Raw genomic sequence first — 26,355 nt, 5'->3', positions numbered from 1 at the left:
CACAGTAATGACGAGGGACTTGGAGAGTTGGTGCTAAGCAGAGAACATAAGATCACTGGAACTTACATCAATATCAATTGATCAATTTTTCGCGTGTCATTGGGAGCCTCCCCCTGTCGATTAAGATTAGTTTTGTGTTCTTGGGGCACATTGACTTTCGAGATGGGCAGGACACTTTAAAGTCTAGCAATAAATCGTGTTGTTATTGGACATTAAATTCACTAGAATCATCAACTCACGCCAAAACATATTCAAAGAAAACATATTTTCCGCGGCAGACTTCCCCCGACATACAATCTTAAAATCAAGCTAGGATTCAGTTAAAAGGAAACAAAGGGAAACAAGATGAATAAATAGAGAAAACGGAGATACGTCAAAGAAGCTAGCGGATGGGGTATTCTCCTTTGCATACGCCCTTTCCATCATTTCTTAGCCTGCAAAGCGAGCCACTCCTGTGTAATGCCCTTGTAGTCCCGGGGCTTGTATGGTTCCAGCAATTCGTTAATCTGGGTGTCCTTGCGACGACACGGGAGCCCGAGGTCGTTCATGAGCAAGTCTACGTAGGGCAGCGAGTCGAAGGCAAAGTCGGGAAGGTTCGCGCCATATCCACAAGGATACCGCCACTTGCCGAACTGAGTGTGAAGCATGACCTCGTCGAGCACCTCGGCGTCGTTCTTGGGGGCCCGCGTCAGCTTCCCGTCGAGGAAAGCCGAGATCCAGAGGCCCTGGATGCTGGCGAACATGGCGGTGCACACCGTCGACACCATGCCCGCGTAGGCGATGTTGCGGTCAAACACGGCACCCGACGGCACGATGAAGCGGTAGTTCCGCATCGGCTCGGACGCGCCGTTCCCGTTCTTGGCGTTGGTGCCGTTGGCGACCCCGTTGGTTTCAGCGGTTGCCGACGACGACGACACGGGGGCCTTGGAGATAACGGGCTGGTCCTTGAGGGTGGGGAAGAGGTCGCGCACACGTTTGTCTGCCTCTTGCGCGAGGCGCTGGCACTCTTCAGGAGACTTCTGGAGCCCCACGTCGAAGTTCTGGAGCTTGATGCCCGATTCCTTCTTCCATCCCGTCGCGCAGATGATCACATCCGAATCCACAACTTGGCCGTCGCTGAGGTACACCTTGTTGTCGGCGTCGAGCCGCTCGATCTCGGCGAGATGCGGGCGGACCTTGCCCTCGCGCACGAGGTCGAAAAAGTTGGTAGGGTAGTTGTGGATGCTCACGCCACTACCAGTCCACTGCGGACTATGCCAAGGCTTCATCTTAAACACCTCCGGGTGCTCGTTGTAGCCGTGCGCCTGAACCACATCGGCCTTGATAAAGTTCCAGAAGTTGCCGACGAGGATCTGGCCCAGCGCCGAGTTGTGAAGGAAGCTCCGCACGATGCCGAAGCCGTCCTCGCCGCCCCAGGGGCACGGGCTGAACCACGTCAGGGCGCGCGTGCTCAGCAGTTCCTCCAACATGCGCTTTAGCGGCGTGACCCAAGGCGGGCTGATCCAGACGGGGCCAGCGCCAGTGGGACGCATGACGAGGTCGACGGTGGCGCCGGCTTCGGCAGCGAATACGTAGGCGCAGTCGAGCGCCGATTTGCCGGCGCCGACGACGACGACCTTCTTGCAGTCTTTGACGGCGTCCCTTTGTCGATGGAAGTCCTTGGCGTGGAAGAACGGTGCCGTGTACTTCTCTTGACCAGGGTAGGTGGGAAGGTTGGGGTTTGTTGTTAGGCCGGTGGCGACGATGAGCTTCTGGGTGTGTAACACCTCAATCTCCGCATCCTTCTGCTGGCCCTTACTTGGTCGAACGTGCACCTTCCAGCTATTATCGCCGGGCACGGCCTCGATTGCATCTACGGCCGTATCGAAGCGCGTGCGCTCGAAGACGCCAAAGTGTTTGGCGAAATCGGTGAGGTACCGGTGCATCGTGGCAGCGGGAACGTGCTCGCCATACTTGACGCCATAGACCTCCTCGACCATGGGGAAGTCAGGGTGCTCGTATGAGCCCCAGAGGTTGTTGGACTTGAGGCCCGGGTAAAGCCGGTCCCGGGACCAGGTACCACCGCATGTGCTCTCAGCCTCGATGACGAGGATCTTTTCATCTGGGTGAAGCTCGATGTACGACTTTGCAGCCGAGAGGCCGTACCACCCTATAAGCTCGTCAGGACCCGTGCCACGATATCGTGTAAAAGCAGGCAAAAAGAGGGACAAAACAGAGAAGCAAAGGAAAATGGCTCAAGCAGGGGAGTGGACAAAGCAAGGAGAAAGACAACGTGAGGTTTCGGTGAGAGTGCGAGTAACAACGCAAAGGAAACAACTTACCGGCGCCGATGACGATTACGTTGTAAGTTGGGGCCATTATTCACTGCTTTTTTCCTAAGTTTTCTTTTTTATCTATCTTGTCCTTTTCTCTGCGGCTCTCTCCACACAATCGAGAGTCCAACAACGAACGGGTGATATAGGAATTATCTCTGTCTCGCAACCCCATGCTGCCCCCATGCTTCCATGTATATTTAGTTCCATTTACGACTCTAGCATACGAAGTACTTAGCGGATGTGACACCGCACTCCAAAGATGTACGAAGTAGGGAATGAACAGGGATCGGGTGCGGGTGCCTGGAGAGGAAACAAAAGCCGCAAAGAAGAAGAAAAAGAAGAAAAAAGAAGAATAGGAAGCGCTCCTGCAAGCATAGTATGAAAACCGGCGGATTCTAGGGCCTACCGGGAAATGCTCGAGAAAGATAAGGTGTACCATATCCGAAATGATGATGGGTGATTGTTGGGTGCCATCGGGCGAACCTTGAGAAGCCTCGTAACCCCAAAAGAGACGGAACTAGCAACAACTACAGGGCCACCAACACACCGATGGTCTGGGCCTAACCGAAGAGCTTATCACTCGAGAATGCGGGGGAATTGTGGGGAGAATGCACCATCACCAATCCCCCGCCGTAGGATTCCCTCGTCTTTGCTCGTTTTGGCATCCAATTTCGACTTAGCTTATGAATTTCCATGCTCCGCCAAGCCCGCCCTGACCTTCTATCTCACATCCCACAGATACGCCGCCTCGAAGTCCACCCTCCAGAAGGTCCTCTCCCCAACCTCCCTGGATACTCCTCTATCGGGTGGGGGCAGTCTGGGATGATCTTGCCGCCTCCGACTCCTGAAACGGTCGGAGGCATCCAGCTAGTGTTGGCTGGTTCCATCCACGCGGCCGACCTTCTCCGATTCGTTGTCCTGCGGTTTGGCGGCGTTGGTCAACATGCTCTAGAGGCCCTATCTCTCATCCTTGATATTGTTGGAGAGAGCCATCTTGCCATTGAGCTTGCAGACCCGCTTAAAGATGGGGACTCGGAGCAGTAATCGGCGCAATGGAGGTGTTCACATGTAGGCGGGGAAAACAAACGAGAGCGACGATGCTGCGAGATGTAGGTTGTCAGAAGCTGCACTGCCAAGAGCGGTATAAGTGGCGCCAGCAGCGTAGGTTTCTTCCACTCTTGGAGGCTCCTCGAACAATATGCGAGCAGCCCAAACAGGGTCTTCCGGATGACCGACGATATAGAGCCAAGCCACCGTCAACCTGTGGGGAAGCGGAATGCGAACACAGTGATGCCAATTCGCGACATGAAGGCGGGCGGCTTTGACTAAGTTGATGGTGATGGCAGCTGGTTAGACCATGGATATCCCCTGATTGTACTTCGTAATACTTCGTATGTGTTTTCTGATTCCCCTCGGTTGTACGAAGTATTGCGCGGGATATTAATAGAACATCCACAGAAGAGAATGGGCAAAGGTGTCAAATCCTAATTCCTATTTATTATAAAAAGGAAAAAAAAATTAATAAAATAAAATAAAACGACTAACGACTGAAAACGAGAGGCTGAATACTAGAAGACTGACTGAACTGATTCACTTCACTTGTGAACCAGCAAGTAAAGAAGAGGGACAACAGGAGAAGAAAACTGCCACCTCAAACCAGGAACAATGTATTCCCGTTCCATGGCTTTCTGTTCTGTTTCGCAACCGCCGACATTCGCCAGGTCCACGACGCGACGGGCACGACCAACCCATCATACTAGGTTTAGATATGGGAATATGCTACTATTAATATCTAGAGCGGAGAGAGAGCACCTACTGAGAAAGAGGATTGCTCTTAAGGGCAGATCAGATAATGTTTAGGTTTGCTCGACCCTGTCTCCGAGAGAGATTTCAATTTGCAAGGAGCGTAAGGCAACTAACGAGCCTTGCCGCCGCCAAAACGGACCCTTGCCAACCCTTCGAAGAGGAGCGACTCCCCTGGTACGACCCGGATCAATTCTATCCGGTTCGAATTGGAGAAATTCTCGACTCCGAATACAAAGTCCTGGGAAAGCTTGGGTACGGCTCATATTCAACAACCTGGCTCTGTCGAAATATCAGGTACTCTTCGTGTTACATCAAGTTGTTCTTGCTCAGAGGCTAACGCAATCATAGAGACGCCGGGTTTGTCGCCGTAAAGGTCTGCACTCGAGATAGTGGCCAATCTGACCGTACTCGCCGGGAGCTGCAGTTCTATGAGCACGCCAGTTCACTCAACTCGCAGCACCATGGCCAATCCTTCATTCGCGATCTATACGGAACATTTGAAATCGCCGGCCCTGTCGGACAGCACCTGTGCTTGGTTCATCCCCCGATGCACATGACTATCCAAGAGCTCCAGTACAAGAATCCATCACACCGACTGAATGAAACCCTTTTGAAGTGGACGTTGTCCAACCTACTTAACGCGCTTTCCTTTCTACACGATGAGGCCAATACGGTACATACTGGCAAGGGCTTAGAGGTCTGTAATAACGTTCTTAGCTAATAAATAAATTAGACATTAGTCCTTCGAATATCATGTTAACCCTCGAGGATGAATCTATACTTCATGATTTTGAAAAAGCCGAAGCGGACGAACCGTCGCCGACAAAAGCCATCGACGATACCCGCATCATTTATGGCTCGCGTGAGTTTAGGCTTCCCAAGGGTTCTCTGTGGGGTCAACCAGTCCTCTGTGACTTTGGAGAAGCTCGAATTGGAAGCTCGCACAGAGGTTTCATTCAGCCCGAACTATACCGTGCCCCGGAGGTGTTGTTCGGCATGGAGTGGAATTTCGCCGCTGATATTTGGAACGCTGCCGTTCTGGTGAGTATATATATATCCACGACCAAACACTCGCTTGTTACTGAAATTATTGATGTGATAGATCTGGGATCTGTTTGAGAATCGACCTTTGTTCAGAGCGATGGATGAGAATATGGAATCCTCAGAAACAGCCTACGTTGCTGAAATGGTTGCATATCTTGGGTTACCTCCTCTCGAGTACATCCAAAGAAGCGAGATGACGAGGAAAGTTTTTGACGACCAAGGTTCGCAAAGAGACTTCAACCTCATCACGTTAAGCAACTAACTCGAGATTTTCAGGATGCTGGAAGGGGGCTGGAGGTATAGCGATCCCGCGACTTTCACTTGGGGATTCAGTCTCGGCCCTCGATGGTGAAGCGAAAGCAGAGTTTCTCAATTTCATAAAATCAATGTTAAAATGGTTTCCGGAGGAGAGAAAGCGAGCATCCGAACTCCTTGAAGATCCGTGGATGGCCGAAGCGAAAACATATTAGAAGAAATCGGGCGCATGGTTTAGTGGTATAATTCCTCTTTAGCATAGAGGCGGTCCCCGGTTCGATTCCGGGTGCGTCCAAGGACTTTTCCTTTTGGCCTTTTTGGCCCCTTTTTTACTTACCTTTTTCATAATGCAATTTTTCAAGAGAAGAGAAACCGAAATCCGATATTCATATAAAATCTAAGAGAGCTTCTTCCCTCGTTACTTCATAATATCGGGGTAGAGGTGATACGCCCATCTCAAATTAAGTGCGGCCACTGGATATGTCTAACATGAAATTTTTCGCACAGAATATCCACGCAAAGACGCAGTGGATTTTAGTCCATCGCATTGATGAGTCTATGTAGGGCATTCCGTATAGGCCGCAGTCAAGCAGAGCCATCTATTGATTATTACTTCGTAGTTCTAAATCACCTTAGCCTCGCTATCCTTGTACTGTCCAAGCTTAAACAGCGCCTTCGCATTCTCCCTGCCAATCTTAGCCCGGTCCCTCGTGCTCATCTCGGCGTTGTCGAACCAGTCGCACGCGTCGTTGAAGTGCTCAAACGGATAATCCACCGAGAAGAGGATCCGATCGGAGCTCACTTCGTTGATGCAAAAGTTCAGCGTCGTCGACGAGAAGTGGCCCGACGTTGTGATCCAGATGTTCTCGTTAAAGTACTCCCGGATCGTCTTCTTGCAATCAAGACCCAACAGCTTCTTGCGGTCCTCGAACCAGTGGTTGATGCGCCACAGGTCGAAGGGGATGTGCTCGCCGAGGTGGCCCAGGATGACTTGGAGCTTGGGGTTGCGGTCGAACACGCCGTTGGTTACCATGCCTAGCACGTGCAGGCTCACGCCCTGGGCGAAGGATAGGGGAGGGCCGATGAGCCATTGGCGGTCCTTCCAGAGCTTCTCGAACACAATGCCCGTGGGGTTACGGGGGTGGAGGTAGAAGGGGACGTCGAGCTCGACACACGTCTGCCAGAAGACGTCCCACTCGGGAGAGTCGTAGAAGATGAGCGTTTCGCCGTCCGCGCCAGCGCGCTGTGTGTCGTTGACAAGGGCGCCCTTGAAACCGTACTGGGTCACGGTACGGCGTAGTTCCGCCGCAGCCTCAGCCGGGTCGTGCATAGAGAGTGTTCTGTTGGGATCAAATTTAGTGGACGATTAAAAATGTTTTGGTGGAACTAGTCTACTCACGCAAATGCACCCAACCGGTCGGGAAACCCCTTGATCTGCTCCGCCACATAGTCGTTGATCTCGACGGCCAAGGCTTGCGCCTCCTTTGGGTCGAAAATGTCCTGCACGCCAGGCGCCGTGTATGACAGGATGGTGTATCCAACACCGTGTTTGTCTGCATGCTTGAGCCGTATGTCTGTGAGGTCCTGGATTTCCTTCACGTGGGTCTCGGGTTCGGTACTGAAGAGGCCAGCCCACCAGCGTGTCTTCTCCTCTAGCCTGGGGAGCGCGAAGGCTTCCTCGAGGATCACCTTTCCAAGCATTCTGAAGGTCTATGAGATATGTATGAGGTACCTGGAGGGAAACGTATTTTCCTTTTTGGGAATAATGAAGATAAGACGATTAACAGAGATAGAGATAGAGAATACAGAATAGATGTCCAATGGCTTTATCTGCTACACCGGTTGCAGGTTTGAAGATATCATGTACCATAGTAGCTTTCACGGACAGACGTTTTATAGAGCACCAACATTTGCTAACCCCTCTCCCCCCGCGAATACATGGATGCATAAGCACCGACCTCTACACTCCACGGATCAACGAGTCGGTTGGCGAAAGTGACGACATTGGAGGAGTTCGGTAGTTGCGTGGGACATTGGCGAAGCTTCTCCCGCTCTCCCCGCTGTGCAAATCAAGGGCGGCGGAAGCAATACCAGCTTCCATCTCTTGGCATCCGAGCCGGGGTGCGGCCCGACACCCTCGATCCGCCAGAGCGGATGGTGGAAGGAGACTTTAATGCCCGTAGTAGATACGGGACATTATCTTCCATATTCCGTATGCTGCACGGTTCCTGACTGGACTAGGGCGCCGCTGACCTTTGGAACCTGTAATTCATGATTAATCTACGAAGGGTGACGCTCGAAATTCGGGAATGCTTATCTGGGCCCACTAGCGCCTTCCTAAATTTAGAGATCGTCATCGTCAGCACAATCGCATCTTCACACAACATCGTACTTCTATTGGATGAATCGTCTTAAGAGATAAAACTTCAATGGTTTTTCCCGATGCTCCTTTTGGATAGGAATAGACTGACTAGTTATCTGGAAGGAAAATTGGGGAAGATCGAATGGCACGAATGTTACACATCCCAGCCGCAGACATCACTTCGCATCGAAGAGATCTGGGGGATGCTAGGGATTCTTTCCCCTTTTCTGTTTACGTTCTTTTCTTTTTATCTAGTTTCTTATATCTTTTTAATTCATACCTTTTATATATATGTGTGTACATGATTTTGCTTCTTCTTGATATGTTATTTTTCTAAATGTTATTTTCTCGATATGGGCTTTCTCGAAATGCTGTTTTCTCTCTTTCCTCTCTTTCTTCCTTTCTTCCGTCTTCGTCTCTCGGGAACTCGAGAATCTACCCTACTGGATGTAGTTTGCTAGTTTGGTCTCTCGGAGAATCTTAGCATAATATATGATTTTGTTTATTTTTCTATTCGGATATATGAGTCATTCTCCCCCGTGTCAGGGACCAAAAAGAATACGAAGAAAAAGATAGAAAAAAAAAAAGACGAAGAAAACAAGCGCCATCCTTTCTTCACGCGCTGACCGTGGTCCCATTCGAAAGCTTCAGTCCGATCGGCAAGCCACAGATGAACTTGTCAGTAAACGGCACATTCTTCTTCTCGGCCAGCTTTTCCTCGATATCCTTGTACATGTCATATCTATCAGGAATTAGTATAATGACTACCAAGTGTGATGCTAAAGAGGGCAGTAGAGCTGCAGTGGCCGGAATAATGGAAGGAAGGTCTTACCCGTTCATTTCCTCGATGGTCAGCTTGATCTTCTCGTCCTCGACCTTGTAGTTCGGGATGTTGGTGTTGCTCGAGAAGCCTATTTTTCTCCAGGTCAGCACCGAGTCCTGTGGGCCATAGTAGGGGATTTGTTGATTTGCTTACCGATGCGCTCATTGATGTTATAAGCGGCCTTCGCGGACGCACCCTGAACCTTGGTGGCGCGAGGCAGGCGAACCTCCTGGTAGACTTGGAGGGTATCGGCGACGTCACCGCCGAAGTAAGCTGGGCTGAAGAGGATTCCCAAAGCTGCAGCATCTTCGATGGCCATGCAAGCGCCTTGGCTTTGATGGGGCATCATCTAACGTCATGTTCAGTAAATTTATGCTTCCTCTGGAGGGCGAAGCTTGGTGAGACTTACGGGATGGCCAGCATCTCCCAATAGACAAACACGGCCCTTGACAATGTAGGGGTAGGGTTGGCTACAGTAAGAGAAGAGGAAGAAGGTTTAGCATGCCGAATTTCCAGAGAATCGGGAGAAGAAAATACGTACTGCACCCACAAACGCCACGGGCGGATCTCGATACCGATAGCCAGATGCGCCTTCACCTGCGCGTCCAACTCCGGGTACGGCGCCAACAACTCCTCCACGGGCCTGTCTTCGCCGCCCCATGAGTGATTGACATAGTCTCCCTTTTCGCGCGGGAAGAAGCAATAGTACGACAACAGCTTGCCACCGTTGCAAGGAGACAGCACGATCTTGTCCCACTTGCCTTCCTGACCGCCCCAATACTCGAGGGCGCTGTGCTTGGAGTAGTCGACGAGGCCGAGCTTCACGGCGTCCTCGGTGTTCACGTTGGCGTGCAGGCAGCTGGAGTCAGCGGGCCGCTTCTCCGGTCGCAGACCGATGATGCCGCGGACGGCGGAGCCGATGCCGTCAGAGCCGACGATGAGGTCGTGTTGGGCAGTTACGCCGTTGTCGAATGTGATGACACCAGTGTCAAGGTTGATGTCTTTGCACTGAAGGCGGAAAGAGGTGAAGAGAAGAAGTATTAGAGATTAATAGGCCTTGAAAGAGGGAAACAGTAGGAGGTGATAACTTCTCTGCCGACAATACTTGTCTAGATAGAAGAGAATCAAAAAGGAGGGGGGGGATTATGCGGGACAGTAGAGAAGGGGGGGAGAGGGGAGAAGATAGAAGATAGAAGATTGAAGAGAGATAAGAGAGACAGGTCAAAGTACTCACCGCATGGTTGACGAGCAGCTTCACCGGAGTGCCAGCGCCTTCCTCCTGAAGGGCACAGTCCTTGAGCATGCGGTGCATGTATTGGCGGTGGAACATGTTGTATACATAGCCCCAACGCTCCTCATAGTCGCCAAGCTCATACACACTCACAGGTTCGCCGGTCTTCCAGTCACGGTTGATGAGTGATCGGAGGATGACCGGGTCACCCTTCTCGATGTCGACTCCCCATTCGTGTAGCCACCGAGTGCCGTTGGCGGCACACGACACCGAAGCACCGACCTCTCCGGCGAAGTCATTGCGCTCGTAGATAGTTACGTCGTGTCCGGCGCGCCGGAGTGAGATGGCCACGGACATACCACCGATACCGCCACCCACAACGCCGACGCTAAGACGCCTCCACGCGGATTCGGCGTTGGAACCCATTATCAAAGGAGTACGAGACGAAAGGTTTTGGTTCCGGGGAGAACCAGAAGTAAAGCCTTGCAGGATTGGGGGTCCGTGGGCAATGCAGTGAACCGGGCAGTCTAGTAGTGGGGGGATGTTTAGAAGGCTTCCTTCTCGAGATGTATGAGATGTAAGAGATATGAGAGATATGAAAGATATGGGAGATGTGAGAGATGTGAGAGACCAGTAGAAATATCAACTGTCCAATATAGTACTTGGGTTCAACCTTGCGATTCAAGTTCTTGGTGGCAGCCTTGTTTATGCAGAAGAAGATATCTTGACAACATCCACTTACAAGCGCCTTCCAAAATCGCGACTATAAACCCATCCCAGGCTCCTCCTTCCTGCTGCCCAAAAGAGCACCGGAAAGAAAAAAAAAACTCTCCGTTACCTTCAAGCCTCATTTCCCGCTTCAACCTCCGCTATCCGCGCATTCTCATGATGTTTGTCGGATCAATTGAGGTGTATCTCGTCGATATCTTGTCTCTTATCCGACGCTCCTTCTCCCTTATCCGCTCATCCGCCGCTTGTTATCACGAAGTACCATTGTACTTCGTCGCGGAGGACCCGGATCAACTGGGACCCACTCCATCAGCAGGGGTTATCCATGTTACCCCAGATTATGACTAACCCTCTTCGGACCCGGATTCCGAATGCCGACCCCACTTCCTTATCGCCCGTTACCCGATGACGGGCCCCTTCGCCGTCTATAAGACACCCCAAGGGACGGAATCCGCCCTTCCCCCCACGCCCCCCTTCAAGATGGCTCTACGCGGATATTCCCCTGCCTCAACTCTCACTCTATCCCATTTCCGCCAGCGGTCCAGCTCTCGTCCCGCAAGGCTTCACTGTTCCCTTAGACTCTTGCAGCTTACATTCGCCTAGCTATCGATTGGCGAATACAGCCTCCTCCGCTCAGGCTACCTACCCACTTTGCACCACTCACCCCCTAAGCCCCACAAGCGTTCCCCTTCTCTCTGGGTCGTCTCCCATACACCCAGGCTCCCCAGACTTCTCCCGATATGCCCCGTCCCAAGGTGAAGCCGCAGGACCGAGTTCGGTCAGTCCGGGCCTGCGATGCCTGCAAAATCTCCAAGAAGCGCTGCGATGGGGCTCTTCCCTGCATTCTTTGTTCGAGGAAAGGCCTTGCCCGAACCTGCGCCTACACTGCACCGCGGCGGCGACGTCTGCTGTCTCCCCAGAGCGTACCCGAAAGGGAGGCCATGTCGGTGGAGGTGAACCTCTCACCGATACTCACCACTAGCAGCGGCGGCAATTGCCCGTCAATTGATGTGCTAATGGCGCTAGATGAGACACCCGGACAACCGCAGCCGTCACTCCAGACCGACCTGCGTCACTCGGAGAGCATGACCACGGCGGTTGCGGACGGTCCCGGCCAACACCCGGTCATGCACTCCAACCCCCGCTCCCAGGCTCCCTCAACACCAGCCCAGAAGCCCGTCATGCTCTCATGTTCCACCGGTGAGAAAGGTATGTTTATTCAATTCTCATTTTCTCTCCCTTTTCGCGTGTAATGAAAAATGGACTTGGGAAGTTTGTCCTTCTTTCCGACGCGGTCCCCAAAAGAAAGCCCATACCACATGCTGAACATAGGCACTGTACGTTTGCGGAACCAGTAATCATCGGCACTCCGGCTGCCATCTCGTTCCTGCGGTTCCTACAGACGACGTTGAAGGATTGTGTTGGCCCATCGGGCTTTACCGACGACCCAGTTAGCCGCAGACTATTCGAGGTTGCCACGCCCGATGACGTTGATACAGCCAGCTTTGATGATGATATACCCGACGAAGAGAGAGGGGCGTTAATACAATGCTTCCTAGATGTGGTGAGTTTACTTTTTTCCCTTGAAAACAAAGTCCATCAGAATATCTGGACAATAAATCTCTCTCTGTTTTTATATTTGATTTTATTTGATTCTCTTTTATTTTTACAAATATACTGCATATCTTGGAATAATATACATAATATAAGAGGCGCTTGTTTTCTTCGAATCCTCCTTCCAAGCATCAACGAGCCTTCCTTGCCGCTTAGACATCCTGCTTTAGCTGCCCCTTGTTCTTGTCTTCAGTATTGAGTCTTTTAAATTCACCCCTGACTCCCCAATATAATTTTATATTTCGAATTTCACTCGAAGTTTTTTTTCCCTCTCTGGCCCAATTCCTCTATGCCTTCTTTTCCCTCTCGCTTCATGACAAAAACTCATCCCTTCACCAGTCTAGTGGGTTCCTGGATCTCTTCACGCCAGAAGAAATCGCTCGAATCGTAGAACGACCCCGAGCACACGGATCCCAAACTCCAGGGCGCAGAATCCCTCCTCGGGGGATCGAGAGAACGGACCTCGCATCGCTATATCTCATGATCGCCATCGGTGCTCAATGCCGCGGCGAGCTTGGATCGGGCGCCGACGGGATTACCGATTCCACGCGTGTCAGGGCCGGGAGGTACTTCTCTGTGGCGCGCAAAATTGTCTTTGAGGGGATGCTCGAGGATCCGACCGTCCACTTAGTCCGCATTTTCTTGCTTATGGCCTTTTACATGCTCGGAGCGTGTCGACGAAATTCGGCCTTTATGTATATTGGCGTGGCATCTAAGTCGGCAGATATTCTCGGACTGCATGCGGCGGCAAATGTCAGACACTTGCCGCTAGTTGAGCGGGAGACAAGGTAAGTCAGTCTACTGTGGCATTGATTCACGGCTTCTCTCCCCCCCATCCCCTTGCCCTTGCCGTTCTATCTGGCGGATCTCCCTTGATTTCTTTCTCTCCATCTTAGTATTGTTCTTGCACTACCTAAACAATACTAACTAGGTTGGGAAACCGGAAAAGACTGCGAGTAGCTAAGAGTCTCCGGGTCTTCGATATTATCTGCAGCTCCATTCTCGGCCGCCAGAGTAGCTCTTTAACCCTCCGCTCCGATGGGCTACAACTGCCACCTGGCGGACCGTTATCGTCAAATGGAAGTAACAGCTATTCCTCCCTAGCCGTGTCTGCGGCCTACGAGCTATCTTTGATCTTGGACGACATCGTCCGCTTCTGCACTCTCGCCGATGACGGCCGATTGGATGACCGTACTGCTGAGACCTTCTTTCGGACTCTCCGAGCATGGAGCCAGGCCCTCCCAGCTGAGCTCCGGCAGCGGCCGCGGAATTCACGCAGCAAAGATGCCTCCGTTGACTCCGATCCTAATCATCGACAAGTAATGATTGGGAACGTTCATCTAGCTGGGATGTACTACTTTAGTGTTATTCTCGTAACGCGCCCGTCCCTGGTTCAACACGTCATACCGTACTTGCGGGGTGAGCAGCTGCCGCCCCGGCCGGGGACAATGGGATTCCAATCTGATCAAGGAGAGAGCTCGAAGGCCACAGAGCTCTCGCAGGCGTGCATTGAGGCCGCCACCTATATGATACAGATGTGCCGTGATGCCATGGAGGCCCGAATATTGTGGGGAAATATGTGCATCTTGAAGTATGGTAGTCTCTTATTTGTCTTGCTTCTGCTGTCACAGTCTTTCAATCATGAGGCTAACAATCTTCTCTGACAGGGCCTGGATTTTTGCTGCTGGTCTCGTTCTCGGCTTTCCACTCCTCGTCGATTCCGGCGCCACCATCGAGACCATCGACGCATTCCACACCTCGCGCCACCTCCTACGCGATCTCGGCCGCCTCAGTCCACAGGCAGCGCAGTACCAGCAGATCCTCGGCGCGTTCTCAGATGCCATTACCTCGTACCGAGATCACACGAAGCGCGAGCGGCGCAAGTCACGGTCTCTTTTTGTGGAGCCCGTCTTGTCATTTGAAGGCTTGTCGGGGGAGGAGAGCGGTGGCGGCGGCGGCGGCGGCGGTCGAAGTGGGACAGCGACCAATGCCGGAGGGACACAATTGCCGACGCCCGAGTTTACAGCGTGCGACGATGAGCCCGGGGAGGAAGAGGACGTCGGACATCAGCGTGGAGATGATCCGTTAGCGTATCTATCCGACTTCTTGGGAGTGCAAGGAAATCAGGGCCCGGGAATGGCTCCGGCCGATGATGACTTGTTGCTCCGGCTTTTTTGGGATGGGTTTACTGTGGACTTCATGGATCCAATCCCACAGGGCGATCAGGGTGAGGATGGTCTGGGTTGAGGATCTTATAGATCCTGCGAGCGAAGCTTTACGAGTGAGTAATGAATAATGGCAATGGAGAAGTGTCGGTATGGACGAGAGGTCACTTAAAAGTAGCAGTTGAAGAAACTGATCAACTTTACTTTCCAGATTGCCGATGGGTTGCGTCCTGGGGAACAGATCAAGATCGAGAACGATATAAATCGTGCTTCGTTCTGAGTATCCCAAGGAGAGCCACTGTCCCCCCTATGCTAGGCGAGGTTGGTTTCATCTTCATTTTCGTTGCTTTCCCAAGTGTGGAGGTAAAAGAACAACATGGCTCTTTTGCCCCTTTTGCCCGAAATCTCGTCTTCTTACGGTTACGGGCCAAGGATGAGCTTCTCAATGGCTCTGGCAGAGAAGCGCTGTCGGTGAACCCACCTCTATAGAGCACGAACACGAGCCACTTCACTGGTCGAAAGCAGTGGTACAGGCGATCGGCAAGAACTGCAGCGGTATTCTGGTGCTTTCGGGTAAGGGATCAAGATGCATCGGATATCAGGTGCCAGAACGGGTATAGTTGAGATTCCCCGCACTGAGCTAGCAAGCTACTGTACTGATTGGGATTGACTTGCATGATGTGGTGTAAACGCGAAATGGAAAGGGGGCATGATGGACAATGCAACACTGAGAGACGAGGCAGTAATTTGTGTTGAAAGTGGCGTATATAGACATTGACTTGATGTACGAAGTACAATGACGGATTTCAATGACAGCCAACCTGACAAACAGGACTCTGAAGCCTGGGCTCTCGATTCGGCACTACCGTGGAAATAGGACAACGTTCATATCATCACCAAGCGGAAGGCTTGGTATAGGATGTCACAGCTAACTTCGGGGGGATTATAGACATGTCGTCGTACAGATCTTGGAGAATTATCAAGAAGATAAGAAGACTATAACCGCAGACAACTATCAGTTCGTAACACACAGATCAATTTGCAATTTACCCATCATCCGATCTCCATCCCACGAAGTAGTCGAAAGGGATTGCCTCGTCGAGTCCAAACCCTCAAGTTGGTTCACAATGCTTCGGATTCTCTGCAGGTGACAATCGAAAAACGACAAGCGAGGAAGGAGCAGCGAGCAACGAGCAAGGAAGGAGCCTTGACGCGCATCGCGCCTTCCCATCTTCCCAACTCCATCTTGAAGGCCAGAATAAGCCTTAAATACCAAATCTGGAGTCAGGATTTCCAACACCAGCAGGGAAGCGCGGCGGTCTTGGGAGTCACTCATCAATGGAATGCTTGAACTCCTGGGTCCCCAGAAAGTACCTGTCTGGGTTCGAAACGCAGCGCGCGCGGAATAGGACACCTTTTTTTTGCTCCTTTTTTTTTTTCTCTTTCTTCCATCATCTCCCATCTTTTTCTTTTCTTTCGTCCTTCACTGCAGTCTAATTTCTTTTCGATGCTGGTGCTGGAATCATTGAACCTCCATGAAATGTTCTGTGCCTAGTGTTCAGTTGTCTCTTCTTGGCATTGCCGACGAAGAGGAGGGTGGGCTACGAGAAGACTCACGCCCTACAATTTATAGTACTGCTACGGTATCGGTATGGTTTGGTTTGGCTGCCTCATCAAGGCGGAATAAGTTTTTGAGGTCCTCATCATACTGATGGGACGCTTCCGCCTTGCTCTCGACTACCCTAGGAGCGCCTTCAGACCGGATCTGGACAAAAAAGCCTTCCGCCTTAAACGAGATAAGAGGTGTAAACCTGAGAGATATATGCCGAGTAAAAAGACGCCCCATAGCGTTTGTAGACCAGATACCACGCCAGAACTACACGTCGTCTAACTTTCAAGTTTTATACATAATTTAGGTTAGCGAGAGAGCTTCGATCTTCATCCTCGAAGATACCCATAAACTCTTCCTGGACCTTCTCAAACTTGACGAGGTCTCCACTGGTAGAGAACACATCCATTCCAAATCTACAGGACCGGTCATGTTCTCCTTCGGGCCAAAAAAGATGTCACTTACATGAATATCAGTAAGTTGGAGGAGGAACTGTCCATTCCGTCAGTCCTGTTGTATGTATTGGTGAGCAGGCCCATGGGGGGGGACCTTCGCAACGATATTAGCACGGCAATGTCTATCGTCAGATCTGGCGTTATGGTGACTGATCAAATGCTGGTCGCAGAAAGGGAAGAGGTCTGCAGCAAAAGGGTCCGTACATAACTATGTGTCGTGCTTCTCAACAGTCCTCCGCACACCATCTTTTTCGAAGAGCATAATAGCACAACACAGAGGCATATTTTCTAGCATAATAGGGCGGTAATCGTTGAAGCGAAGGAATGCGAACCGTGGTTGGGGGGATGCGGCAGCTTCAATGTATGCATACCTATCGAGGTGCGATCACCCAGGCTCGCGCCAGAAGCTCATTCTACAGTGTGCCATGCCCCGCTAGATTTCCGAAGCTACGTGCCCGAGAACCGACTTGTGAGGTAGGAACGAATCTACGGACGCTGGAGGAATACCTACATATCCCAATCCCACGTCTGTCTGGCTCCGGCTTCTCGGATCACTGTCATCATGTTAGTGTGGCTCAACGTTACTCCATGTATTTCTCGGTCCTCGCCATGGCCGTTAGTTCACACACGAGGCATAGCGGCCCTGATACATCTACATGATATATCATCCACAGCCCCTATTCTGCGGGGTTGCCAGATGTCGAGACCTCATATCGCACTACACAACTCACCTAACCATCCATGACCTCACCACGGGTTACATGTTACTTGAATCCTTGATTCAGACAAGAGCCAGATGCTCCCCAACACCTGGAACAAGCTGATTGGGGTTCTGACCGGAGGGAGACGTATTCCGCCTCATACATTAAATTACTATCCGTGTTGACAGGTGATTCGGATGTGATCGGGGCGTGGTCAAGCGGGCGTAGTGTGGGCATGGTGACCTCGACCGATGTGCCCCGTACAGCAGACGCGGCTTCCGTCACGATTGTCTCGTCTCTATATCGCTCGATGAAATGGGGAGCCGGCATGAGAGACAAAAAGAAACCCGATGAGCTCCGGCAATTGGGGGTTATCAAGGCACGAGTTGCCGAACTTGGCTTCGACCCCACTGACGTCCTGCCGAGACGTCACGCCGTTCGCTGGTATCTCTCGGTATGCATTGAAGACTCTGTGTGAACGGGCAGTTAGGATCAGCTCCAGGTACACGAGAGATCAATGTCTGTCGTCGAGGCCACCATGTTGGCGAACAGGACGCGTTTCGTGGCCTTTTATCTGTGCGGGATGTGTATTGCGGATATGCATTTGCGGATGTGCGGATGTTGTTCTTGTTAGCTTCTTAACCACTTTGGGAAGGAAAGATGGAGTCCACTCGTAGTGTATCCACAACACCGACGTTCTCCCCCTCATCATCTCCGGAGGTGTAGACTTTACACCAGTGGACCAAGTATCGGAGGCTTGTTCTCAGAGCTTCCTTCTACGTGTGCATCCACAAAGATGTGTAGAGTCGTCGCCTTCCCAACTTCACGTCGGGTTTGGCCTGGACGGAAGATATACCACGCTCATTTGGGACCGTTCGTCCAAAGGCACAGGGTGTTCCGTTTCTCATTACGGAACTCGCAAGTACTTCACAAGGGCGGTGTGGGTATTAGCGTCATCGCTGCAGGCGAGCTCGGTTCGTTCGGACCATGCTCGGGGAGATCAGAAATCCGGGTTGCGTCGGGGGAAGGACCCACAATTAACCGAAGTCGAGAAGAGTCCGGGCCGGCTGGATCCGCGCGGAAAGAGTTTGGAAAACCCGGCAAGGTGGACAGTGTGAGAGCGATTGTACTCCAAACTGATTTCATTGGCATGATACGATTTTAATATCTTGAATACAATAAATAAAAATGGTCATTCTATGTCATTAGTTGCTAGTCTATCATTACTCTAGTCGCCCTGTGTCCGCTGTTTCATCTCTCGCCTGCTTCAAGAATGGCATCAGAAGTGTTCCTCCCGTACCTGTTAGGACTTTAGTTGCCGATGATGAGCTGGCCAGGTTCTGTCTTGCAGCCCCCTTCCACGGTTGCTTCGACGGTAGAACAATGTACCGCGTTACAATCTTGATGTGCTTGTTGCGGAAGTCACTAAGTGCCTCCGTTGCCGCTACGTAGGCCGCTTGCAGGCGCCGTTGCTCATCAGTCTCCGGCGGAAGGAGAGCTAATTCTCTGATGCTTCCCATGCTCGTGACATGCTGGAGGAACTTCCGATGGGGCCCGGGCATGTATTCCCGAACCTCTTGGTGGTAGCTCTTCTCGACGACGGCCGAGGGCGAAGTGGCATTACCTTTGTGGTCCACGCCCAAGACGAGGTCGAAGAACTGGATGAGGGAGCTCTGCCCATTGCTTCCGCCGCAAAGCTCTCGCCACTGCCCCTTTCCGTCGCCTTCGTCATAGAACACTCCTCTTGGCAACCCTGAAGAAGCCATGTTCTTGCTGCCCGCTAGGAAAGGGCGGATTTGGTGGTAGAAGACCATCGGCTCGCATCGCTCAAACATTCTCTCCAGCAAGATACCAACGTCCAAGATGCACTCTCGGAGCTCCTCTAGGGCCCAGATAATGGTCTCATAGTCTCGACTGGGGATGGCGGCGATGGCCTCCATCATAGTATCAATGATGCCTGCTCCTCTGCCTTCCATGGCCACGCTGATGAGCAGGAACCACGACTCCGACTCGGTTCCAGTAAAAGAACAAAGTACCTTTAGATCTTCCGGGTGGATGAAGTCGTTGCCGGAACCAGCAAAGTTCCAGAGATTGGCAGCAGCGTAGGTGAGCACAGGAGGAAGGTCAAAGTGGGCCGAGACAAGGAGGAACGGGACCGTTATTTGCGGTGGCAGAACCTGTAGCGTTCGTTGTTAGCATAAGTGGATGGGCACATAATGTTCTTGGAAGACGCGAGCCTACCTCTGCTGGTTTGTCTCCTCCCCATATATACGCCTGTGCCATGAAGCCTAGCATGACATAGGCTCTTTGCCACTCGGCTTCCGATATGAGGCGACTCGTTTCTAGGACTGGGAGCTGGGCCACAACATCTCGTATGCTGCCATTATCGATCAGCTCAGGTAGGTGCTTCACGATGTGTTCCCAAGGCTCATAGTATGAGTCTGAAAGGAGCTCCAAAGGGCTCTCCGCAGGAAGGAAGGCGTTGCGAGTGACGCCAAACGCGTTTAGGTCTATTGATGGCTTCATCGATGGCTTTTTAGCCGACTCGATGGACTCAACGAAGTGAGGCATTGTAATGTGTAGCTTTGATAGATGATGGAGTAGAGAAAAGGGTTGGGTATATGAGATTGTGATTGACAAACAACGCGAGAACGAGACCGCAAGAGGGATTGGGAAAGAGATGAAGATATAGGCATAATGAAGAACATCTAGGATCATGGAAGCATCCTCATTTCCACTGTTTCTTCTGCTAGAGCTGAACCAAGACTCTCTCATCTCATGTCGATGTCGTCTGACTCGGTTGGCAACGGAAGGACGGAAAGACGGCAAGACGGAAGAGTGCTGATAGCACTGTCTCCACTGTGGAGATTCGGCGACCTCGACGCTGAAACCTGCGTTGGCAGGAAGAGACCGACGAGTGTATAAAGTGATTTCATCGACCCGATCCTGGAAGACCTGCATAAACTCGTCATCAGAGTCTACCAGAGTCACAATCCATCCCATAAGTGCCTCATACCTGCCCCGTCCGATTCCACCATGGAGATGTCAGCATTCACCGACCGCCTTCGTAGCGGCAAGGCGCCAGAATTCCCCTCTGACGCTAACACGCTCTCCTTTGCCCAGAAGTTGGACTCTCAAGACTCGCTTCGCCATCTGCGGGATGAATTCCTCATTCCGACCAAGACGTCGTTCAAGAAGAAGGCACTCGATGGCACTATTCCTGGTATGTTTTGTCCCCTCGTCTCTCCTACTGTCCGAGGGTGCGCGACTTGGGACAAGTCATGATGACAGTGCAAGACTGACTCGTCCTCCCACACACACACACAGGAACAGTGCCTTTACCAAACGGCACCGCCAACGGCACCCATCAATCCAATGGCTCGCCCACGGCAGATGACTCGGAGAAGGTCATTTATTTCGTCGGGAACTCCCTCGGCGCGCAACCCAAGGCTGTCCGCAGGTATATCGACGCCCAGCTCGAAACCTGGGCATCCATTGGCGTTAACGGCCACTTCACGGACATGGGAGACTCGCCCCTAGTCGCATGGCAGGATATGGCTGAGGACTGCGCCGTGAAGTCTGCCGACCTCGTCGGAGCGTCGCCCCACGAGATTGTCATCATGAACACTCTCACCGCGAACCTCCACATGATGATGGCAAGCTTCTACAAGCCCACCGAGAAGCGCCATAAGGTCATCCTCGAGTGGAAGCCTTTCCCTAGCGACCACTACGCCATCGAGAGCCAGATCGCTTGGCACGGACTTGACCCGGCCAAGAGCATGGTTAAGATTGAGCCGGATGAGAATTGTCTCATTCCCACCCAGAAGATCCTCGATACTATCGATGAGCACGGTGACGAGACTGCGTTGATCCTGTTACCCGGAATTCAGTACTACTCCGGTCAGTACTTTGACATGCCGCGCATCACAGCCTACGCAAAGGCCAAGGGCATCGTCGTGGGATGGGACCTCGCGCATGCCGCCGGTAACGTGGAACTTAGGCTGCACGATTGGGACGTCGACTTTGCCTGCTGGTGTACGTACAAGTACATCAACGCCGGACCTGGCAGCATTGCTGGAGCATTTGTCCACGAGCGCCATGGCCGCGTTGAGTGGGCCGATGATGCTGGTATTGATGGTACGGGGCGCCCTTCGTACCGCCCACGCCTCATGGGCTGGTATGGTGGCGACAAGAGAGTGCGGTTCAACATGGACAACAAGTTTGTGCCAACTCCCGGCGCAGCTGGCTACCAGCTGTCCAACCCGTCGATTATTGACCTAGCCTCGCTGTCTGGAGCGCTCAGCGTGTTTGGCAAGACATCGATGCACGATCTTCGGAGCAAGGCTCTGGTTCTCACAGCGTATGCCGAATATCTGATGGACGAGATGCAGGCTTCTTCTCCTTCGGACAGCGAACCACCCTTCCGCATAATCACACCTCGAGACCCGGCGCAGCGGGGCACCCAGCTAAGCGTTGTCTTCGCTAACTCGGAGCTTCACGACGCTGTGAGCGCGTCGCTTGAGGAAAACGGCGTCATGTGCGATAAGCGGAAACCCAATGTCATCCGTGTGGCACCTGTGCCGCTGTACTCGCGATTTGAGGATGTGTGGAGGTTTATGCAGATTCTCAGGGAAGCGGTAAGGCTGGACAAGGCATGATTGGGGAGGAAGAGAGAATGATGAGTTACGACTAGGGAATATTCAACAAACTAAATGATAGGATACGGTAATGCATACTGGCGACTCTTGTAGGCCTTTGTTTGATGCTCTCCTGTGACTGTCAGATCGAGTTTTCTCTCTGAATTGGCAAGATGGGGTAAGTTGAGATTGGTGGGGATTGGGCGATCAATGATACCTTCCCGAAAGATGCGGCATTACTTCGTAGGAATTAAGAAATCAAACAACGACAATCACATCGTTCTTCATATCTCCTGCCGGCTCCTGCCATCTTCTATGGGGACATCGGAAGGAGCCACGGAATCCATTGGTGACCCACTCCACTAGAGGAAGGAACACATTGAAGATTGAAGAGCCGAACCTCCGCGGGTCACACGGAAGTAGATTTCTTACGAAGTAAGAAACGGATCTCTGTTTTGAACCCTTTCCTAATCCACGTCGGTTTTCAGTTCCCACACAAAACGGTGCATTTCAACGGTGCGACACAAAATCTGATTCCAATGCCACAAAATTTTTACAGTAGCGTTTTGGGAGTTTTAGATACACCTCAGAAGAAAGAATAATTATATATATGGAGAAACGGATTCCCGTCTCCGAACTCAGCTCGAACCCTTTTTAATCCGTGTTTTATTCCGGGCTCATCCATCCGTTCCGACAGCACGTTACTTCATAATTTTGCATCTGTCGGTTTCAATTCGATATGGATCATACAAACACGGCACCGGCTTCACCGGCCGCGGCTTCACCCCCGGCGACGACTAAGATTATTCGCCGCCGCATCGCTAATGCATGCGATGGCTGCAAGGCGCGCAAAGTCAAATGCGACGGTCGCCAACCGTGCAGTTATTGTGTGCGGCGCCAACGACAGCATGCGTGCCATTATGCGCAGCCGCGCCGTCCTCGTCAACGACCCCCTTCTGTTGCCTCCTCGGAAGGTCCCTCGTTACCACCGTTGCCACAGTCGCCTCCTCAGTCGACTGTGAGCTTGAGAGCTTCAGCTTCTTCCACCACCAGGGATACATCACAACTTGATGATGGCAGTAGTGGTCGTAGAGTCGGATCGCCTGCCTTACAGCAGCAGTCTGATAAAATAGAATCAGCCGAAGATGACACCGAAGTGCCCAGAGAAGCCCGATTGCTCTTTGATCCCCAAGGACAACTCATCTTCATCGGTGACTGCGCACCTTTATCTCTCTTCCAGTCGGTTCGCCAGCTCGTCACTAGCCGTATCAGCCCGAACGCCTTTGCCCCAGAAACAAGTCGCTACTCCGTACTTGAAAATGCTGCTGCATTAGCTTCGTCGTCTCAATCCGAGAGCCATGGACCTCCAGACGTAAGGCCAATTGACGTTGCGTCCGTCGTATCGAGTTATGTCTCGGTGACTACAGGGCTGGTGGACCTATTCGACGAGTCGAGTTTAGCAGACGACCTGCTTTTATGGGTAAATGTCAACAAAAAGCCCCAGAATCTTACCTCCGTGATCAACTATCTCATCCTTGCCATTGGGGGCCTAAAAGATGACGAGATGTCGTCTCAAGTTTACTTTGACTATGCCAGAAACCAAGCCTTTGCCACTCTTAGTGGCAATCTTGGCGTCGGCACCGTTCAGGCATTCATCCTCATGACGGTTTACATGCTCTGTTCGTGTCAAATTAACAGCGCGTTTCTCGTGTTTGGCGTGGCTGCTCGTGCGGCTTATTCCATTGGACTTCATCGAACCGAGGTCAACGCCCGTTTTGGGCCGGAAATGCATCGGCAGAGGGATAGGCTTTGGAAAAGCTTGCGGGTCGTGGATCTGTTTCTGAGCACTTCAATGGGTCGCCCACCGGCAACGTCAGACGTCGACTGCACTGTACCGTATCGGTCGCTTGGGGAAGGCGGTAACGAGACGTTTGACCTCCTCAACGCGTCCGTGCAGATCCTTCTCATTACGGAAGGCATAGTCACCAAGATTTATTCGCGCAAGAAGATCTCGCTCCTTCTTACGGAAGGCGTCTCCCTCCAGCTGAGGGAATGGTCTGCGAGGTGGCTTCGGCGACTGAAGGAAGTTGTGGCCCGGCCGTCAGATCACAGCCAATCTGAAGTTAGTGGCGCCTGTCAGGTGCTGTCGTCCTACTACTACGCCGTCATACTAGTGTCACGGCCGTTTCTCATGTACGAACTCTTCAGGCGTCTCAGTGATGGACCGGACTCGGACGCACCTTCCGTAACGCCCCCGGTGCTGACTTCTGGTAAGTCCAAGTTGGCTGACGCATGTATCGATGCGGCAAGCTTAATGGTGGAGCCAATTCTGGACCTGGTTGAGCAACGGCTCTTAAGTAGCCGCATGCCACTTCTTGTGTAAGTGCATGTGAATACGCCTCCTCCAATCATGTGAAATTCCCCATTCGGAAGGCACTACAGTCCATTTATCCTGGTGCTTTGGTTGATATTGTCTAGGCAATCTAATCTAGTTGATATTTATCGGCACTGCACGCATCCGGAGTATCTATTACAACGCGATTAACGCTCATCCCACGTGAACAAGGCAAGGCTCCGAGCTGCTAACATGTACATCATTAGGTCCTGGCTCTTTGCCTCATCTCTAGTCCTAGGCGTCGGCTTACTCGGAGGCTTCGGTCGTATCCTTGAGAAGCACACGCGCATGTCCATCCAGGCCCTAGATTACTTCGCCAAATCCGACACGCACGCCAGGCAATACTCTCTCATCGCCCAGTCCCTTCTAACCACGGCGCTAGCCCACCTTGAGAAACGGGAGCTCCAAGAGCGCCTCCGGCGTACGGAAAGTTCCAGCCAGCTTTTTGGGTTCATTCCACATGATGACGGCCACCTTAGAAGGAACGATGCTTCTCCCTCCGACCAACCGAGAAGAATGAATGATGCATCTTCCCCCGACCAGTTTAGTGCACAGACGGCTATGAGCCCCGCGGCTTCTGTTTCCAGGAGACATGACCCGCCAGAGAGGTCATATCCGCAACAGCGGCCATTTTCCATGAGCTCACCACGTGCCGGGGATGTAGACTTTTTTGGTTTGGGTGATGCTCTGATGGGACAAGATGGGAATTTTTGGAATACGTACCAGGATGACGGGGACCCGGGGTTGACTCTGAACTTATTTCCGTTGTTGGAGGCAAGTGGGGGGATAGACCTGGCGCACTACCTGTGATCTTGTTAAACCGTACTCGGCTGCCCCAAGTGATTCGGGTCCTCGTTTGTAGTAACTCCCCACAAGGAATCCCCGACCCTCTTCAAAAGGGACATCCGAACAAGTCTATTTCTATAATGCAGTATTCCGTCAAATAGTAGTAGTACTTTAGGAAGATATACGATCCACGCCTCATCACCCAAGAGGTCAGATCCCTGGCAGGCACGACTCTGGTACAATTGCCTAAGTTTTTGGATTCAGAACGTCGGAGCTGACTAGTTGGCGCCGGTGTTTGGCAACACCCATAGCGAATATGGCCTCCAAGGCATACAATTGGCAAATGAGCGGGAACGGGCTGTCGAAGGATATCACCAGTGATCGTGTCTATCCTGTGCTTGGTGGTGCGGACTCTTTAGACGAAGTTTACAGATGTTTTATAAAGGCGGGAATCACCAAGGTTAATATCAACGGGTGAACGAATAAGGGTTACGCCCTCAATGCTGATAGAAGTAAAAGGGATGCCTGTGACGAGCATTATAGAGGCAGCTAGAGAAGCAAAACACTGCCGAGGCTTACATGAAGTTAGCTGGTTTGGAAGTACTGGAACCAAGATCTGATAATCATCTAGACACGCTTGAGGAGTATTGTCTGACGTGCCAGCCCTAATTCGACGGTACAACCTTTATCTAAACGGAGATGGGATTAGCTGGCCAAGTTGTCTTGTGATTGCAATATTGGGTCGCCGCCATTGAGAGGTCTGATACATGTTCATCCATGCCGTAAAACGGAACCGCTCAAGGGACTATTATCTATATAAGCTGTTAACGGTCCTTTTTCATGATTCGCTTCTGTATCTACACAGTACTCTGCAGATCTAACCCCCCTTTCAGATGAAAGAGAAGAGGCTGGAGAAGAAGGCGGCCAGATGGAACTAAGAGGCTTTTGTATCCACGTGTTTATACTGCCTGCTTGCCCCAATAAAACTGCTCGAGCTCCAACCTTCTAGGTTTGATCCCGAGTCTTATGATCTCGGAGCGGAGGTTAGCATACCGGCCGATTCGCGGTGGGATTCTCGGCTCGGTTCGGAGTTCGGAGCTGGGTCCAGCCAGGGGAGCACCCGAACTGGCAATCATGATTCCAAATTCTGGTCTCCACCACCCACCGCCTCCACAAATTCGATGGCTTAAACTAATACATCAAGGAGCTCCGAAGCAGACTCATAGTGGAGGACACGTATAGCGCATCCTAATTATTATTATTATTATTATTTTTTTTTTACAGGTTGTAGTAAACCTGCAATGTCTTGGCTTTCATTTCTTACTTTCTTAAATCAGGATATGGCAATTGTACCTCACCATTACGAAGAGCCAATGTCGATTTTCTGGAGTGGATTCAGGGACCCTCTCCCTAGTCAAGGAAAGCATC

The 26,355-nt window shown here is 51.7% G+C and overlaps 8 protein-coding genes across 8 annotated transcripts; 4 read left to right on the top strand and 4 right to left on the bottom strand.

The window, feature by feature from the left end:
- Positions 1 to 422: 422 nt before the first annotated feature.
- On the bottom strand, positions 423 to 2,358 carry SAPIO_CDS9360 (putative Dimethylaniline monooxygenase; the record flags this gene model as incomplete). The annotated part of the gene is made up of 2 exons (XM_016790783.1): positions 423 to 2,149; positions 2,322 to 2,358. 2 exons carry the CDS (start codon positions 2,356 to 2,358, stop codon positions 423 to 425), a joined length of 1,764 nt encoding a protein of 587 aa, XP_016639293.1.
- A 2,516-nt stretch (positions 2,359 to 4,874) lies between these two features.
- SAPIO_CDS9359 (uncharacterized protein) lies at positions 4,875 to 5,427 on the top strand (the record flags this gene model as incomplete). The annotated part of the gene is made up of 2 exons (XM_016790782.1): positions 4,875 to 5,162; positions 5,224 to 5,427. The coding sequence occupies 2 exons, from the start codon at positions 4,875 to 4,877 to the stop codon at positions 5,425 to 5,427; spliced, it is 492 nt and encodes a 163-aa protein (XP_016639292.1).
- A 615-nt stretch (positions 5,428 to 6,042) lies between these two features.
- Positions 6,043 to 7,121, bottom strand: SAPIO_CDS9358 (2,3-dihydroxybenzoate decarboxylase; the record flags this gene model as incomplete). Its single annotated transcript, XM_016790781.1, has 2 exons — positions 6,043 to 6,760; positions 6,820 to 7,121. 2 exons carry the CDS (start codon positions 7,119 to 7,121, stop codon positions 6,043 to 6,045), a joined length of 1,020 nt encoding a protein of 339 aa, XP_016639291.1.
- Positions 7,122 to 8,397: 1,276 nt separating this feature from the next.
- SAPIO_CDS9357 (Glutamate synthase (NADPH)) lies at positions 8,398 to 10,262 on the bottom strand (the record flags this gene model as incomplete). Its single annotated transcript, XM_016790780.1, has 6 exons — positions 8,398 to 8,524; positions 8,615 to 8,693; positions 8,759 to 8,954; positions 9,015 to 9,075; positions 9,147 to 9,613; positions 9,840 to 10,262. 6 exons carry the CDS (start codon positions 10,260 to 10,262, stop codon positions 8,398 to 8,400), a joined length of 1,353 nt encoding a protein of 450 aa, XP_016639290.1.
- Positions 10,263 to 11,305: 1,043 nt separating this feature from the next.
- SAPIO_CDS9356 (uncharacterized protein) lies at positions 11,306 to 14,426 on the top strand (the record flags this gene model as incomplete). Its single annotated transcript, XM_016790779.1, has 5 exons — positions 11,306 to 11,774; positions 11,921 to 12,129; positions 12,519 to 12,967; positions 13,174 to 13,770; positions 13,847 to 14,426. The coding sequence occupies 5 exons, from the start codon at positions 11,306 to 11,308 to the stop codon at positions 14,424 to 14,426; spliced, it is 2,304 nt and encodes a 767-aa protein (XP_016639289.1).
- A 3,906-nt stretch (positions 14,427 to 18,332) lies between these two features.
- SAPIO_CDS9355 (Indoleamine 2,3-dioxygenase pyrrole 2,3-dioxygenase) lies at positions 18,333 to 19,680 on the bottom strand (the record flags this gene model as incomplete). The annotated part of the gene is made up of 2 exons (XM_016790778.1): positions 18,333 to 19,286; positions 19,351 to 19,680. The coding sequence occupies 2 exons, from the start codon at positions 19,678 to 19,680 to the stop codon at positions 18,333 to 18,335; spliced, it is 1,284 nt and encodes a 427-aa protein (XP_016639288.1).
- Positions 19,681 to 20,145: 465 nt separating this feature from the next.
- Positions 20,146 to 21,767, top strand: SAPIO_CDS9354 (Kynureninase 2; the record flags this gene model as incomplete). The annotated part of the gene is made up of 2 exons (XM_016790777.1): positions 20,146 to 20,332; positions 20,437 to 21,767. 2 exons carry the CDS (start codon positions 20,146 to 20,148, stop codon positions 21,765 to 21,767), a joined length of 1,518 nt encoding a protein of 505 aa, XP_016639287.1.
- Positions 21,768 to 22,485: 718 nt separating this feature from the next.
- On the top strand, positions 22,486 to 24,951 carry SAPIO_CDS9353 (uncharacterized protein; the record flags this gene model as incomplete). The annotated part of the gene is made up of 2 exons (XM_016790776.1): positions 22,486 to 24,125; positions 24,348 to 24,951. 2 exons carry the CDS (start codon positions 22,486 to 22,488, stop codon positions 24,949 to 24,951), a joined length of 2,244 nt encoding a protein of 747 aa, XP_016639286.1.
- Positions 24,952 to 26,355: the final 1,404 nt, after the last annotated feature.

This window comes from Scedosporium apiospermum (assembly GCF_000732125.1).
Source record: "Scedosporium apiospermum strain IHEM 14462 chromosome Unknown SEQ_SAPIO_0143, whole genome shotgun sequence".
Classification (NCBI taxonomy): Eukaryota; Fungi; Ascomycota; class Sordariomycetes; order Microascales; family Microascaceae; genus Scedosporium; species Scedosporium apiospermum.
This window is presented reverse-complemented; position numbering and strand designations above follow the sequence as displayed.